We start from the raw sequence: 18,610 nt of genomic DNA, 5'->3' as shown, positions 1-18,610 counted from the left end.
TTGTACCGGCAGCTTGTGAGACTTGCCCAGTCTGGTGACCAGCATTCACACGCGAACAGCCAGGAGGAGAGGATGACTTATTTTTCTCTTCATTACTTTTAGGCGATGGCACTTGATTAGAGTGAGTGCCGGCTCTGGGCGGAGATACCCTTGCCACTTCAGCGTAGCTTAAAACCGATTGACTTGCCAGTTTGTTTGTAACTGTTTTGCTACCAACCGACTCAGCATTATCGGAAACATTACTGTTCATTTTAGAGTTAGAGGGAGCGGTAACTTGTACCAACGAATTAGATTTGGAGAAAGCCAGAGGTGATGTCCCACACGCTACGCTACGAATAGAAGATGAGTGTCCAATAAAGCGACACTCATCAAACCTAGACTTAATGAGATCAAACTTTTCCCACAAGGAGCCGAGATTTCTACTCAATTCCGAGAAACCATAACGGGTCTCCGTGAAAAGTTTATAAAAGTCAATGTCCCGCTGCCTACAGTCAGGACATGACCATCTTAAGCCTTTAGCCGGATCAGCGACTGCGTCAGCAGCACGGCCGAGAATACCGGCACACTTTGCATGACTAAAGCGCTCGCAGAGCCAACAAGAAACGAATCTATCAGAATCCGGGCCTGATTTCTCCCGACAAGGTGTATATAAACACTCCATGTCCTGTCAAAAAGACAGTTGTTGATTATGAAGAACAGACACACAAATCACTCAAAAAAATCCTGAACATAAAAATTTATCAACCAATTTGTGCAAAACTTCTCTGTTAGGTTGACACTGTAACGAGAGATCACTAGCAACACAAACTCCAAACAGTAAAAAAATAACAGAGAAAAAGAGAGAAAACAAAAAAAAAGAGAGGTTTTTATCAGAGCTCAAAATTTTTGTTTGCAAAAATCAAATGAATCAAAGCGTAAAAGAAAAATATTTCTTTTACTTTGAATTCACTCACTTTCTTCTCAAAATAATTTATAAATTCACACACTATAAGGCAGAATACCCACGAAATTCAACAAAAAATTAAAATTTTAATTGCCGAAACAAAATATATACGACTATACCGCGCGACAAAGTTGCCAGACTCGTTCATACTCATTATCCCAATTTTGTTGTGTTTAAAATCAGTTTAAGCAGCCTAGGCCGACTTCATTTAATTTTGTTAACTTCGCAATAAAATACCAAAAACTGTATTTTGTTTACACGTACAGAAAAATTTTCATGTGCCAGATCAACGTTACGAACTAATTTATATTGTTACGGAAATCCCAAATCTAGATGATTCCAGCTAAGGCATTTTGTAAAATAATCAATTGCTTAAAGAGAAAAGAATGTACATTTGCGAGGCGTCATGGAGCTGCAGACCGATGAAAACGGTTACCAACAAAAGCAGGTTAACGAATTAAGAATCAAGTCATAAAATGAGGTACTAGTAATATGACGGTAAAAATAAATAGAATATTTGTGAAAGACAGTAGAGTAGAAAAAGAATATTTGAGTTAAGCGGTCGAAAGTATTACCTAAAATAGTTTGTATATAATCCCGCATTTAACGAAATATAATTGTAAATAAAAGAACTTTGAAGTGTATTTCTCTTGAATAAAATATCCGCGGTCCAGTGATACGGACTGTATCTTACAAAAGCGAATTTCATAACAATATTATAGAATATTTTGTATATAAAGCGTTACTATTCGTTAAAACCGGTTTTATGGCCAATGGTTTTAAAAATGATCGCATCTCATCCAAATTGCCGACATTTATTTCCACAATGTTAACACTTTTGTAAATGGATGCAAAGTGGTCGTACACTTCAATAGTATCGCTGATGCAATCATTTGCAATAACTTTTGTTTTGGGACTGTAACATGTCAAATGTACTAAATTTCGTAACATTATCTCAAGAAATGCAACGAAATAAGAAAAAATATTTTTGTCCGCATTCTTAGGTGCACCTTTTTTATTTTCATTTACTGTAATCGTTGTATCCATTTAAATATTCCGTTATTATTTAATTTAAAGCTCATATTAGCTAAAATCAATTTATTTTCCCTTTATCCGGAGAGAGTTCATATTAAAGTTCATCGATTTGTACGTTCACTAAACGTTCACGTCGGGCACGCTTACAAATACGCACACAAATCCCTACAAGCATGATCGTATAGAACAAATCAGGATGTATAACAAGTTTGCGGAGCGTTCATCTTTTTTTTTTTTTTTTTTATTTTATGCCTTTAGAAAGTTTTGAATGTTTCTTCTTTCGTTTTCTTTTATGTATGCTTTGTTGCATATTTTACTATAATACTTCCGCTCGTTTAAGATTTTTGTTGATTGTCACACATTCGCAAACACGCATTCTCTCACAGTGCCACAATGGCTGATTTACAAGATATGCACATGGGGGAAACGCAACGCATACCTTACCTCTGGGTGCTGTAAGAAGACTGAAAGAATGAGCATATTGCGACACGGTCTTTTTTAGCCGCAATCACCATCGCTGTCCTGTTAGATAGATATTTTAAGGCATACCTATTGCAATGCTTTTGATTTATTGTTGCTTATAAAATTAATACAAAAAACAACAATCCGGGTGTTTACATAACTTGTGTGCGCAAAATTACCCCTACATGGCTGTAAATATTTTCTATTTCTCTTACATATTTTGTTTTTGTTGTTTTTGGATTACTTGGGTTCTTTGCGAGACAGAAAGAGAAAGAAAAATAAATATATCGTACCAAAAGTTATAAAATTGCCAGACAAGCAGGATCAGTAAAGCGCTGGGGGGATGCAATAAACAGAAAACGAAAATCTTAAAATTCATTAAACAAAGCACGGCAAACTTGTGTGTGCCTCTTTGGTCAAGTACTATATACTGAAATTCTTAGATTCTCATGACCGAGCACATTTTCAACATTTTTTTCAATATATTGTTTGGATCTTACCATTAACTGTGGAAAATAATGCGTACATAGTTATGCAGCGTGCAGAAGTTAAACATATTACGAAAACATTAAACTCAGGGTTACGTTTCATGCGTGCTCGTATAAATGACTTGGTAAGTGAGGAAACACATCTTGGTGTAAAGAAAACACATCTGAAGTTCCTAAAGGATTTCTACGTATACAAAAATAACTTTTGGCTGTGAATTGTATTCTGATGAGGTCATTTTTGAATGTGAAAGAGGCATTACAGCAAACAACAAACACGGAGAGCAAAGGTGTTCATAGTTTTGTTGCATAGGCATATAGGCGCTCTAGGCGTATCTTTGAACCGGCCTAGCCATTTTCGCTTTCAATTGCAAATTTATAGGCGATATCTTCATTTTTTCGATAAGAGAGTGTTTATTGCAGCCACCACTTAGTTCGGCCAACGGACAGATGAATGGATGAACAGACGGACATGGTTAGGTGCCTTTCGAATTTGGGCAAAAACCAAATTTGTATTCCTTTTGAGAAACAAGAGAGATGTTTGCAGTTTATGTGGTAATGTAGACTTGTGTTTTGACCAATTTGGCCCATTTTCAATACCAGCCTGCGTGTAAAAACGTCCTTTGTTTTTACCAAATTTGAAATCGAGAGCCTCGTTTTTGAGGCCAGAAGAATGTTTACAATCAACTTAACAAAGATCGACAGGCGACTATATTTAAATCGAATCGAGAATTTGTTGCTGATCAAGAATGTATATACTTTGTGTGGTCTCTGAATTTTCTTTCTGAGCGTTGTGAACGTTGACGGCAGAACATAAAATGTGTACTGATGAACAGTAAGAAAGTGAAGTTAAGTGAATTGAACTTATGTTCAATGTGAACGCAAAAGCTAATTTCTCCTCTAAAGAAAGAAGAAGAAGACATAACTTTGGGAGCACTTCTGACTTCCGTTGCACAGAAGTACGTGCAAACGTAATATGTTAAAATGATGCGTTGGTGACATCGGCAATACAATATAAAGCGACAATACTATATAACTACCTATTTTGGAAAAGTCTACCTGTGGATTGCTTATTTTACACAATCATTTGTAACCCCAAATATTGCTTGCAATATTTAATTCATGTTTTCATCAAAAATGTGTACCCAGTTTTTTATTTAAGTATAGTTACCAAAAATCCAACCTAAATAAACCCGCATATCGTGTTCAAATAATGGGCATTAAGATAGTATTTTTTCAGTAAAGTAATGCTTAAATGTATATTGTTGCCAATTGTCTACCTTCCAGATCCACCTAAAATTAAAATTAATTTGCTTCACTCCCGTCCAAATAAACACAATACATAGAGATGTTACGAACTAAGGCGTATGGAAGGGAAGAAATTACTAGTTGCATACATTTCGTAATGACATTAATTGCTTTACATGCATGGCTTTAGTTTTTCCTAATATATAGTAATAGCATCATAAATGAGCTAAATTGGTGTTGCAACCCCACTGTAACATTTTGCGAGTTCCGTTGCAGCTGGCAAGAAGCATTATTTTCGATAAACACACTATAGATATTTGTTTCTGGTGGTTCATCGCAAACGTATTTTTATGAATATGTACTTAATTCCACGGCGTTTGATGGCACATGAAGAAAAACGATGCCCATTCCCGTGGTTCTCAGGATCATACGTAATATTTAAAGGATTACACTACCACTGATGAATGAAAACGTGAGTGTGCACATGGATGTTCCGCTGTGAGGAACGAAGCCTAACTCGGATCTTAAGGTTTACCGTTCCTGTACCGCAGCCACAACGGAATCTTCCTCAACTATCAGGATGGGACCCTAGTGTGTGCCATGACATTGGCGATGCTTTTCGTTTAGGTATCTTCGGCACATAAATATACTTTTCGTTGGGTTTTGATGATGCAGACAGCTATTATAGTAATGCATTATTAATTATATAAGCAGGTAGGGAACATAAGACTTTTTTCTTGAGTTTCACTTCTTCGAAGCCTCATACAGTTAATTTTATTATTCCAACCCTCCTCAAAATATTGTAAATTTTATCTGTCTGTAGTCTAGTAATTGCGAAGCTTAGTCTCTTTAGGAGAACAGTGTTGACCCAATTCTTATCTCTAGGCTTTCAAGTGCCTAAATGCCATAAGCTTGGGACAATTTTGGCGTCATGGCTGTTGTCTAAAACAGTAAAATGATTAGTTAAACTTTTCTCGGTGATAAAATTTTCGGAGGTAACCTTTCAACGGTAATTATAATAATATAAAGTCACTTATAACAGGCTGTTGCTTATGAAAAAAACGAAATACATCATGCCACCATTCAACTTGAAGCTGCATAACCAAGACCGTACCTGTAAATGAGCCTTCCATTTCAAGGATGGCTAAACACATTTCCACTGACTGCAATTTCGCAATATTTTGCAAAAGAAAATATTTGATTTTATTGACTTGTGATCTAAGTAATTTAACATTCATTGACCAAGCAAATGATAGCACTTAGGGACGTCAATCCTTTTTAACAGTCAAATTCAAAGAAATAAAGAAAAGCAAGCAAGAAAATTAAATTCAGGTATGATCGAATCTTTTATAATATTATTATTATTATTGTTATTATTACTATTACAGCTGTTTTAACAAGGGAATTAAATCCAAAGACTAAAGTCGTAAAGCACTAGCATCTCAGGCTATCGGCTTTATTAAAAACTCTACCACACTTTAGATTTGAACCCACGATTGCCGTATCCTAAAAAAGACGAAAGGAAAAGAACTACATTTTCACAATTTAATATAGTGGGTGGGTGAGGCTGATTTTTTCTACTTTCAGAATTATAAAGAAAATTTAAGTGGTGTGTTTTACTTTAAAGAAAAGGTGTTTTCACTTTTTGTTGCATAGGCTTATGGGCGGTGTAGGCATATCCTTTGACCGGTTTCAATCGTTTTCACTTTCAATTGCAAATTTTTAGGCGATATATTCATTTCTTCCGACGGTGGAATGTTTATCGCAGACGTTACCTAATTGAGCAGACGGTAGTTTACGAGTCTCCGCAAATATAAAAACCTATAAGAAGAACAGAAACGAGACGAACATCGAATACGTTCTAATCCAAAATAACTTTACTTTCATTCAGAATGGTTTAGATTGTTCCTAAAAATTGACAGATATGTGTGTTTCCACATGATTTTAGAGTTTGCGTTGTTTTTGGAATGCTAAAAGACAACCGGAGAGTGAATGGCAAAAATCCTCAAGCTTGATGCAAATTATTGCTAAATACAGAGTCAAAGGATTCATTATTTCTCGACTTTGAAATATAGGGACATATAATAATGGTTAGAAGAATAGAAGGTTTTTGGTTGAATCGTTTGTATGATTATGCTAAGCATGCACATATACCTAATAAGGCATACAACGTTTATTTTTTACGTGTGCAAATAAAACAATTATCTTACGTTTCACGGAAAAAAGTTTAAAGCGCGCGTATATGAAACACTTATTTTGTAGCGAGTCTTAGTTTAAGCGAATACAGAACGCTACGTAAATGTCTTTTTTATTAATTGTTTTTAAAGGAACGATCATAATCTACTTCCCGACATACTTTCATACAATCGTGACTGACGTCAAGCAAACAATTGTGTTACCACTTTGCTGTTAAATGTGTAAATAACGGTTTATCAATGTTTTTTTTTTGAAGAGAAAGCGCTTATTTTAAACTTTAAATGCATAGAGATGTAGATCTACACCGTATATTTAAAACCTCTTATCTGTTTATGTACAAAAAGTAATAAAAACATGTCCGAAAAATTGTTCTCGAATAATATTTATATTTTTGTATAAGTTGATAAATTTAGCCAAGAAAAACGACGTAGAAATATATCAATATGCATAATTGGTCCTACACAAGATCAGTGAACTTCAGGTTATTTTGTGAAACACTTATTATTATCTTCATATTTTCTTGATCCTTTTGATTGAAGTTATTAATATTTTTACGAAAATCTCACATTTGTCAATTTGAGTTCTTATGAAAACTAGTATATTCGCTAAGAAGCCAAATTCTTAAAAATGGGGAAACCAAATACACATTTATAGTGTTTTACCTGGTAACTTACTGGTAAAACGTATGAAAAAATGACGCGGATGAACTTTGTAAGTGTCTTATGGAAAGCATGAAGGATAAAAGCTAAAATAACTGCAGAAATTTATTTAACAGGCATGGCCTTATGTAGGAAAAATCATTTGTCTTAGGATGCCTTTAAAATAACCACAGGCCAGCACATTAGATCCGAATATAGCCAATTTAGACACAGCGTATAGATATTTCCTGCATTATTTTACCCCTGTTTTTCTTCAAAAACTTGTAGATGAAACTAATCTCTTTGTCACCGTCTTTAAAAATGGTCCACGGAACCTCTTGCGTTTTAGAAGCCTCTTTTGCGAAGGATTAAGAAGGGCAACGACAAAACCGTTTCGATGCTAATGAAGAAAATTAAAACCAACAACAGTACATAGGATTGTTATTTACAGTCCATAGTTTTAAACCGTTTTTTTTTGTTTTCGTAAATAGCGCCGTCAGTAAATTGGATTTACATGTCATGAAAAATTAGTTTTTCGGTTGTGCGTCCCGTGGGCCTTGAGTGATTGCGCGATTTAAAAAGTTTGTGATATTCCGATCTACCAAACTTACATGCAGTTTGATTTTCATGTAATCTATGAACTTTGTCCATCTCCACCTCTTCGCTTACTTCAGTCGGATTTGCGTTCGAGTTTTATGTTTATGTTGTTAATTCACAAACATATTGCCGCTATGATATGGTGTCATTACTGTTTGTTTACGTACAAACTTTATGCAATCATATCATTGAACGTTCATTATGTGTATGACTATTCACGCATTAGTGACAACATACGGTGTTCGGTTAAAAGGTTAACTGTTAGTGGTTTTCAGTGAACGGTATACTCCAAACGGGCAAGCTATGATTAAATGATTTCATTTCAGTTCATTAAAAAATGTTATCTGCAAATATGCAAATATTTACTAGCGAAAAGAGTGAAACAGAAGTAAAAACATAATTATGATTATAGAATCTCTGACGCATAATTAAGAAAAACAAGCTAAAAGAGCTTAATTACATGTGTGCAGTTCTACAGAATATTTGGAATTTTTTCATTTAGGAAAATATGCAAAGAAACTAAGCAGGCCGATGATAAGAAGCCCTTATCATACTAAGTGTACAACAAGATATCTAAGCTATCTTTCAAACATTTGGATAGTTTCGAACCACCAATATCAAAGCGAGACATCATTCCCTTTATATATGGATAATCAATTCGATAATAATTCGAGCTATTTCAACTTGCTACAATGATCTATAAAAGTAATTGTCTGACCAGTGAAGGAAGGACCTTTTTTAAAAAGTATCCTATTTTTTTAATTGGTCCTTCTGTTAACAACAATGCACACAAATTATAATTATACGATTATTTTGGGAAAATACCCTTATCGCTTTTCCCAGTGTCTCAATCCCAAATCGATAATGATTGATTGTAAACATTTTATAACCACTTTTACTGTCGCATAGATCACTGCTTTGCGCTGATTTTGAGTTGCTCATGGCTAATTGAGATTGTTCCATAATCGTTTTGCTCAACATCCCTATTACAACTTCTTTTATCACCTACAACTCCTAATGATAACGATATCATAAGGCGCCTGATTACAGTGATTTATAAAAGCCCACTCGTATTTTGATTACGTCACCTCTTATTAATAAAAGTCTAATCTGCCTAAACGAAAATACTTCCGTACCATTTTCAATCTGTTATTATTGATGTTGGGATATGTCATACCATTTTCTACAAACATTCACGTGACGTGTTGGAATGATGATGAATCCAAAGATTTCATGAAACCCCTTACAATATCATCTCACATCAATGACACCTTGTCCGAAATAATAGCCACAAATATCATTTTCCATCTATGTTTAAGTTATAAGGCTTAACATTTCTAGCAGTTCACTTAACACTCGTGTATGGCATGATCAAGTATGTAACGCCGACACGTTTGGTTCACTGAGCTTACTCAAAGAATTCGATGAATGTTTCCGTTCCGTATCCGCATCAAATTTCGCTGTTGAAGAAACTTTATTCAAAAACGATTAGATTTTACGTCACTTCATCAAGCATCTTTTTGAATAGTGATGGCTCATTTGACTGTTCTCATGATTGATCTTGTTAACACTAAAGCTACCGACATTCCATGTATACCTATTTCTACCGTGAGCGGTCAAATTACCGCGTCAAAAAAACATATATAAAGTAGATAGTAAACAAAATATTTTTCTGATGCTACATTAAAAACTCGTTCCCCGCTTTTCGATGTTGTATGTTTTATTTACTTTTATGCATTTTCATCACATTTTTTACAAATTACAGCATTTTGTATTCTACATTTTCCACGTGCGTATTTTTTACATTTTATAGAAATTTTGTTTGTTTTATTGACTTAACAATATCTTATTTGACAAGATCTCCGTTCAGAAGAAACAGTGTTTGTGTTTATTATTGTTTTTGATGAGCATTCTTGGCTTATTTCTTTTTCTTTCTGATATTCGGTCCCAAGTTCTTCTGCCAACTGAAACAAAAACTCTTGCCTCGATATATCCTCACCCGTTGGCCATTTGGTCGGTTACATCTACACCGAATTTTGTACTATTATAAACTCTAATTGTCTCTGGTATAAGGGTGTCATTTTTTTCAATTTCAACGGATGAATGCATTGAACTAAGTATCAATACTTTTTTATTTGGTTTAGCTTTATAAATTGTAAGAATAAAATCTTTCGATTTGTATAATATTGTTGAGAAGCGTGTCATACTATCCTTTGCCTGTCTCGCTAATTTTGGTAGCTCTCTTTTATTTCTCCGGATAGTTCCAACAAGAGTAGTTCTTTTTGTTAGAAGTTTACTCGCTAATGACGCACTTGTAAAAAAATTGTCAACTCATATATTTCTCCCATGGCCCGTATATGGTTCTGCTAATTTCAAAGTTACGAACTCTCCAAGTGAGATTGATGATTCTCTCCCTTCATCTTTTCCCAAATATGGAAAGCCGTTTACTATATATTTACTAGTTACATCGGAAGCTAATCAGAATTGTATACCAAATTTGTCCGGTTTATTGGGCATATATTGAGTAAATCTACAACGTGCTTTTGTAGGAAACAATTGTTCATCTATAGTAAGATATGCTCCTGGTTTATAACAGTTCTGGCTGTTTTCGATAAATTTATACCAAACTTGAGAAATCAATGCGAACTTATCGTTTTGTAAGCGTTGGCTTCGTTGATTTTTGTTGTCAAATAGAATAAATCTCATGATTTCTGCGAAGTCATTTCGACTCATAGTTGTCGAGAAAAAGGACGGACCCCATTTCTTGTTCCATAAATATGACAAATTAATATTTTTAGCCTCATATGCGCCGCGTGCATATAGAAGTCCAATAAAAGCATATAATTTTGCAATAGATAAATTCCATTTCGTTTTCAACACTCGAAAAGCCTCTGATTCCGCATATTCTCTTACATGTTAATTCATTTTATGATCAATAATCAAAGAAAATCCTGAAAATGCTCTGCCCTTCATAATATTTCGTTTAGCGTATCCTGTCGATCCTGATATTTCCTTGAAAATATTACAAATCGATGTTCTTCCACTGTTAGACCCTTCTTTTATTTTTTTTCAAAGAGTTCCGTTCATAGCAGTTTCAATTTCTTCCCCATTTGCACTTTCGAAACTAACTATAAATGTCTTTCTTTCCTGTCCTCTACGTATATTCAAAATTTTGTCTTCGTCTGTTTCACTGTCAAATAAGTCACAATAATTTTCTGCAGTATCATCATCAATACCGTAAACTTCTTGATCATCTTCCGAACAATCCCCGTCGATGTTATTTATTTTGTCTAATAAGTTGATATTCCACGAATGTCGGACACATTGATTAGATTGTAGATTGTCTACAATTACATTGCAGACTCCTAAAACAATTTCAAGAACAAGATTATCGAAGAATATAGTCATAAATAACATAAATTTTTCAAGCGGTCAAATGACCGCGCCCGGTCGACTAGACATGGTATAATTTTTTTTCGGAAAATACACATTAAAAAAAGTTGTAAATATTGAAAAATTGTTTGTATGTATATTTCAGGAAAAGTCAATAAGATGCATGATGATACGATAACGTTTTATGTGAGAAATTTTAAACGAAAGTTTAAAAACGGTCATTTGACCGCGCGCGGTACGTTTAGTGTTAAGCATCTCCAATAGTGATTACCTGTAATCCGAATAATTTGACTAAAATTTTTGCTTAGCATCAAAATTATTACACAGGGACAGGGCCATTATTATCTATCCCTACGAGTTTCGATGATGAATAATGTAGCACACAATTATCTTTGTCTCAGTGATTTCTTGAAACTGAACCTTTTTGAAATTCGTAAATGAATCTTCTAATCAAATGATTTTTGATAGCATTTCAGAAATTTGTCTAGTGTTCCTAAATTTTTCAAGCCCTTCGAGAAGCGATCGTTTATCATACTGTATCATACTATTTCAAACTTATTATATGTACCCTATTAACTATAGCTTTACGACTCGAACAGCCCTTAGCTGTTCTTAGAAAACATTATACGTGGAGAGCTCACTTTCTTGTACCGCTCTCTGCATCGCAACTGCGTAAAATTCATTAAAAGAATGTTAGCAGAATGTAAATACATACGTTTTACTTTATAATGGCAGAAATTAGGAATACGAATGTAACATTTTTGCTTTCCAAGCAATTTTGTAGTTCACTATTTGCACACCTATTATTCAGGTGAGAAGGAAGATGGGAGGTTGTTTGTAAGAACTAAAAATACTAATTAAATTAAATTATAATCTAGCATACAAAAGGAATTTTAAGCCGATTTAATTTGATTTGTTCGCCCACCTGCATGTGTATTTAGAAAATTTACTATAAAGTCTGAGATTTTCTGTAAGCAATTTTGTTTCAATTTCATGTGTCAAGTTGGAGTTCGAATGACAACTTTCCATAAATATGTCTTCAGTCGTCCGGAAGGAAGCTATGGGTATTTTTAATATTATTTTTAATATTATTAATATTTAATATGGGTATATTTAATATTTAATATGGGTATTTTAATATTAATAATATGGGTATTTTAATATTTTTAATAATTTCGTCTACAAATCGAAATGTGAGCAGTTTCTTTTTAAAATTTTTAAATTTTATCTGAGATTCGCCGAGGAGCGACAAATTCTTCCAGTTTTTGTATTTACTTCGCTTCTCCCTTCATTTCCCTTCAAAGTGTAACATTTCAGCAGTTTTACAGTTCTTTCAAGAGAAAAGGTAAGTCTACTAATTTTCACTTTTGCAGACCGCAACCCACTAAAGCCAGCAACAGTTATGATGTTCTTCATCATGCTTTTTTTTTGATATGCAATGATGTTGAATATATGATAGGTTCCCATGGTTATGAGCATAGACGTTATCAAACAATGTCTAGAATTATAATCATAAATATTCATGTAGGGTTTCAAAAAAAGAAGAAAACAAGATGAAATGAAAAGACGAGATAACCACTGGGTCTTCCCATTACCGTTTAGTTAGGTAAACATGTGAAATTCTTCTTCTAGTCAGCTATGACTTTAACTAACCATATAACAACAAGCAAACAAACTTAGACAACGATACGCTAAATAACTACATAAGGACGAGAGCACACATACAAGGACATAATTATATGCTCTTAAGGATTTCTTAAATATTTTATAAAGGCTTCATTCGTTTCTTCACAGACAGATGCCTACTATTGCTTCAACGGCTTTTACATTCTTCTGTATATTTAAACACATACATATATGCTTAATGTACATATAATCACGTATAAACGGTTGCAGAACGTCTGACTATTTTCTTTGCAAAAGTTGGAGAACTGGGGATAAAATACTTCTACCATGGCATCTGTCATTGCCATGAGTTATATGTGTCAAGGACAAGAATAAACAAATATTTATGTGCATCATGCGTTATGTCCACAACATATCAGAATTGCAAAATTTTTACCTATATCCCGCAAATACTTAGTCAACAACTTTAGTCAAGTTTTCATATAAGACGTTGTTTGCAAGAATGAAGACAATTGATTTCTTTTTCTTCTTACTTCTAAACGTCCCATACCTGCAACACATAAGTTATTTAATAGTCCCTGACTCACGTCAAAATTCTCTCGTATTTCGCCTCATTTCGTCAATGCTCGCTATACTGTCCGACCGGCAGCAAACCTAAGGTAGCCTTTAAATATTCGAAAATACAATCTAAATGCTTAATATCATATATGTATTCACTAAAAGTGGGGTGACTTTTCTGAACTCGCTTTAAAAACTGAATAAGAACTGATTCGGGTGTCTGTATTTGAAAGCACAGATGTACGTAAATATTTTTTTACAGACTGGTGAACAATAAAACGAAGTCGTTGTATCTTTAGTTGAAAATTCTTTTGCATTTAAAAGAAAGAGACAAAAACAAGTCTCAAAGTCAAGTTATGAGGATTTTGCGATATGGAAAAAAAGTCACAAAGTGGCTATAAACTGGCACTTTTGATTAAGCAATATTCTCTTAGGTCCAGGAAATTTATTGGAAACACACAACTTTAATTAGATTAGTTATGACGTCCGCAATAAAAGCCGGAAAAGAAGCATATTCGAGCATATTTAGTGCAGACTAGGTTAGTGAAAATGAGCAGCATACCGTTCTTTTTCAGTCTGTTTGCTCATAAACGTACGTCAATTACTCGAACCATATTTTGTCTGCTCTCTAAAATTTACCCAAACCGAATCGGACCGGTGGCAAAAAAATAGAAAGTTTACAATAATAGCACTGTTTTTATTGAGTTCCGTACAGAGTTTCTACGAAGAACCCAACAAAAACGCCGTAGAACTCCTGCAGAATTAATATCTCTTTCTTGATTTTATTGCCGCAGAATAAATTTAATTTCATTATAGCCGTTAATACAATAAAATAAATTTCAATATAAACACAAATAACAAAATGATGTACTCTAAAGGAAATTCGTTTCCTCCTATTTAAGGGAAAAAAATCGAAGTTCTTTTTAGACCAATTAGATAGAAGTGGTTATATATAATTAGATATTTGAGCACTTGAGGCTCAAACAACTGTAAGGAACAAATTTTCACCCAGGCTCACTCTCCGGTGATGCAAATGGTTCTTTATAAAAAATTTGCGTTTCTAGCGGGTTAACGGATTAAAAACGAAGCCATGAACTTAGCTAATAGTAATATGCTTGTAGATATGTACATATACATATTATTTGCGAAAATTAGAGTCAGTCGGACAAGAGTCAAAAAAAGATGTTAGGGTTGAGAAGTTGAAAGTAAAAAGTAAATAGTCCTACCGTTAAACAAAATGGGTGTCAATAAAAGAGTCTTATCGTGGAAACGTGCAAGTGTAATTCTCTTAAAAAGAATATCCATGATCTAGTGATACGGAACGTATTCAAATTTCAGTTATATTTAGTATATTTTATTTGATTTAGACTTAGCTTGTCCACTCGATCCACAAGTGGGTTATAACCAAAACTATTTTTTGCTTATGCTTTAAAACTAAATTTGTGACAGAAGCGTAGTAACTCTCCGATTACACTGGCTCCGTCATTACTCCGCAGAATATCACTCTTGCTTTTTATTTTTAATCTTGACGTAGGTATGTGTTTTCCCGTACGTGTTTCGATGAGCTCACTTGTACAATCGGAAAGAAAAGAATAACCTCGAGCGATGTTATCATTCTGGCTACAATACACACGCGAAGGAAATAGGTGTAAATTGCTTTAGTCGATACCTCTTGTAGCTCATTATCGGCATTGACGATTTGTCAACCTTTGGTTCAAAGTTTATTTCGTAAACCGCCACTCCGGGTCATCGTTGGCCATACCGTGCGGTGTGCCGGGTGGCAATATGATCCTACTTGCAACCAGTTGACTTACACCTACTCTTAATAAGTAGAATGATTTGCACTAAACTTAAATATATGTGTGAGGCCAAAATGAGAGATGATTTTGGTCCTTACGCAGAGTCTATGTTATTATCTGGCAGTTTATTTTTAAAAAAATGGCTGTCTAAATTTTCCATTCCGTATAACAAATGACTAATCTTTGTTGAATGTTTTGAAAACATCAAGTTGTATTCATATAACGAATTTTTGAAATTAGGTTTTTATATGCAGGGTTTTTCAATATCGTCTTCTTTGAGTCGAATCATGTCACTGTACTCCTTAAGCTCAAGCCGTGAACGGACAAACATTCATGCATAGACATCACACAAAAGATAGACAGACATGTTCAACTTGCTTCCGAAGATTTGTTTATATTTCCATGATAAAAGATGGGCATTATTTGCCGCGGTTGAAAAATCCGTTTAAATAGTGTGCAGTTCTTTTAATTGTTTCATTATAACTTTTGAATTTAGTTCGTTTCATTATAACTTTTGAATTTAGTTTAGGTCTTTTTCGTTTTCAAGTTTTTGGAAATTTTTCCATTTAGCCTTCTTTTTTTGTGTTATTATTCATACATTTTTATTAATTTTGCTTATGGCATACTCACCGATATGAAAACTTCTTCTGCTTGTTGTAGTATAGCTATACGTGACCAGCCAAATTTTTTCATTAATTTTATTCTAGTTGGATTATGTACAGTGGCTGAGGGATGAGTACGAAATAACGTAGGAAAACGACTACGATCCGATAAGGCCGGACTTGATGCACCATAACATAACTGGAATACGTACATAAAACGCAAAGAATAAAGAATGATTAATAATGTCATATACATATGTGTATAAAGAATTTTTGCCTGAGGCGTATACAACTTTTTTATTTCAATCCCCTGGCAATGCAAATAAACTTTTTCAATTTATTATATAAAATTCATTCTAAAGTAAAAACACTGTATAAAGATATTAAGTGGATATTGAGATATCGGTGTAAACATAGATATGAAAGAACAAAACATTATGATTATAACATTTAATAAAGGACAGACTGGCAAATGACTAATATGCCGTTAAAGAAAGCAATTGAAAAAGTCAGGAGCCGAACTTTCGATACCCAACATGCCCGTCAAATGTATCAAGTTCGCAAATTTTTTTTCTTAATTGAAAACATATCAGTTGGTTTATCAAACTATTTTCTGTTCATTCTTCGGTGATGGGTATAAAAAATCAATCTAAATGTACTCGTCCGTAATGTGGCCCTTACTCCGGTTTCATGCTCTATCTTGTTGGCGATATATTTACATTTCTCATTAAATTTATTTTTTATCTTTTCTGTCTCTAAAGTTCTCTTTATAAAATTTTGCTTATTTTCTATTTATTGCAAAAGCTCTCTTTTATGTAAACGAGAAAACTAGTCGATGATACTCGAGATGATGATTGTTTACTTGTTTAAATTTGGTTTTGTTTTTGCTTTTTATTTCTTGTCTATACTCGTCATGAAGGATGATTCATTTGTCAAAACGTTTGCAACGCCCAAAAGGAAGCAGGCGTAGTTGCTGTAGTAACTTTATAAAAATAGAAAAAACTGACCTCGCCCACCCAGTACAATAACGTATCAAAATTTAATTTTTTTATTAATAACCTTCATACGGCGCAGAAACAATTTTCAAAAAGTCCATAAAGTACATAAATTCTTAGCCAGTTTCAAATTTGAATACACGAAAACATGTGTATCTGTTCGTCTGTCCATCTGTCTGTCTGTCTGCACAACTGCGCAATGTTTGTGACAAACATTCTCTCGTTAGCGAAAATGAAGATGTCGGCTATAAACCTGCAAAAGGATTTGGAAATGACATAAATTTTTCCAAAGACACGCTCTCAACGCCCACAGGTCTAATCTTTTATTTTGAAAATAAAAAATTCAGGTTCGCCCACTCTGTAAATTTAGGTCTTTCACATTTTTTGTTTTTTAGGATAACGGTGAAAGGTGTAAAAGTTTCGAACATAATTTTTCTACTTGTTTTTTATATTCGACGTTTAAATTAGTTATTGCATCTTTCAAAAGTGAAAATAACAATAAGTATGCAACCCCTACAAAGTAAAAATAACTATGAATTTATTCCTTCCTCCAAAACGGTATGTTTTTTGTCCGAAATTGTTTATTGCATTTCTTTTTTATAATTTTCTCTACAATTCGAATTAGCAGACCCCTGCAGAGTCTTGGTGCACAGCAGAGGGTGCCTATTATGAAAAATGACATTTCAGATCTTTGTATTTTGTCAACATTGCAAGTGGAATTCGAGAGCGCATGTCCAAGTGGGTCCCATAACTCATTTGCAGAACTTGGATTTGCTTTGAATTTACTCTTAAGGGCCAACGAAATCTGAGCTAATGTAGTGTGTCCTGTTGAGAAATTGCTCCGTTGTAGTTGAAGGACCGCACGCACACAATTAAAAGGTTCTCCTTTATTTCAAACTGTTTTCGCAAATTGGGATTATGTTGGACAAGTGCGTACCAATGATGGCCCTGTCACCTAAATTATTATATATACCAGCGCTATAAAATGTAGGCGTATCGACTGTGTACTTCAATGGAAAATTCTTGATTTGCTCTAGAGTACCACGTCATAAATTTTTATGCATTATCACTTTTGGTGGCGTTTCCTGCACATAATGTTCGTAAAGGTCAAGGGAAACTATTCAAGGAGCGGCTTAGTTAAGAAATCCAACAAATTCTATTGAACGTTAACCGAGCAACTGCATATCCGTTATTAAGAGAAAAAAGTTATCTGTTATCATTTATTACTTCAGATTTAGAGCTACGTATTTTTGATTGTTGTCCTACCAAATTTTATAAGTTTGTGTATATTTTATTATTATTATATTTTTGGTCTTAAAATGTTTCACAATTTAAACAAATTGCTGTAGAATACTTTCACATATATTAAAAACTTTACTTACCACTATTAAATTCCACATCTTAGCTGCTTCAGCAACCGTTGTACATACTGTGCTACAACCAGCTAAAAGCATTAGTTTTTGTGGCTTATTATAAAGAAGATTATACATCACGCTGGCACCTAAACCAGGTTCACACTGTAATCAAAAGAAATATATATGTAATATATATGTGCAAAAAGCATATACAGCAAAAGATCCTTATTCGAACTTCCTTTATTCCTGGTTTAACTATTTGCGGATTAAAAAAATATGACCCAATTCCCATATTCGCGGCAATAAATTTCTTTATTCGCAGCTTTTTGGTGACTGGTTCCGGAATTGTTTTGTCTCTGAAGTTGAAACTTATTTAAAAAAACAGAATTTAGACTTTAAAGCACATCTAGTTTTGGACAATGCGCAGGACAGGTCGTCCTCGCGAACTTGAAACTATGCATCCAAACATAAAAGTGACATTTTTACCTCCCAACACGAAGGCTTTGCTACAACCTATGGGCCAAGGAATAATCCAGGCCTTTAAACTCTATTACATTAGATGAACCTTCAAAATCATATTGCATAATATGGAATGCAATCCTGATATGAATGTTATGGAATGCAGGAAGAAATTTGACGTAGCAAAATGCATCGTAAACATGAAAGAATCATTGGAAG

The 18,610-nt window shown here is 33.9% G+C and overlaps 1 protein-coding gene across 7 annotated transcripts in view; it reads right to left on the bottom strand.

Annotated features, from left to right (window-relative positions):
• The window catches only part of LOC119642997 (gamma-aminobutyric acid type B receptor subunit 1), a 314,997-nt gene that overhangs the window by 108,361 nt on the left and 188,026 nt on the right, over positions 1-18,610 (bottom strand). For all 7 annotated transcript variants that reach the window (XM_038042340.1, XM_038042341.1, XM_038042344.1 and 4 more), the window contains exons 3-4: positions 17,960-18,094; positions 15,611-15,781 (exon numbers count right to left, since the gene is read on the bottom strand). In XM_038042340.1, coding sequence (XP_037898268.1) covers positions 15,611-15,781; positions 17,960-18,094 — 306 coding nt within the window. The remainder of the gene's footprint in view (positions 1-15,610; positions 15,782-17,959; positions 18,095-18,610) is intronic.

Source organism: Glossina fuscipes, unplaced genomic scaffold (genome assembly GCF_014805625.2).
Source record: "Glossina fuscipes isolate IAEA_lab_2018 unplaced genomic scaffold, Yale_Gfus_2 303, whole genome shotgun sequence".
Classification (NCBI taxonomy): Eukaryota; Metazoa; Arthropoda; class Insecta; order Diptera; family Glossinidae; genus Glossina; species Glossina fuscipes.
Note: the sequence above shows the minus strand (reverse complement) of the source record. Positions and strands in the feature narration are given on the sequence as shown.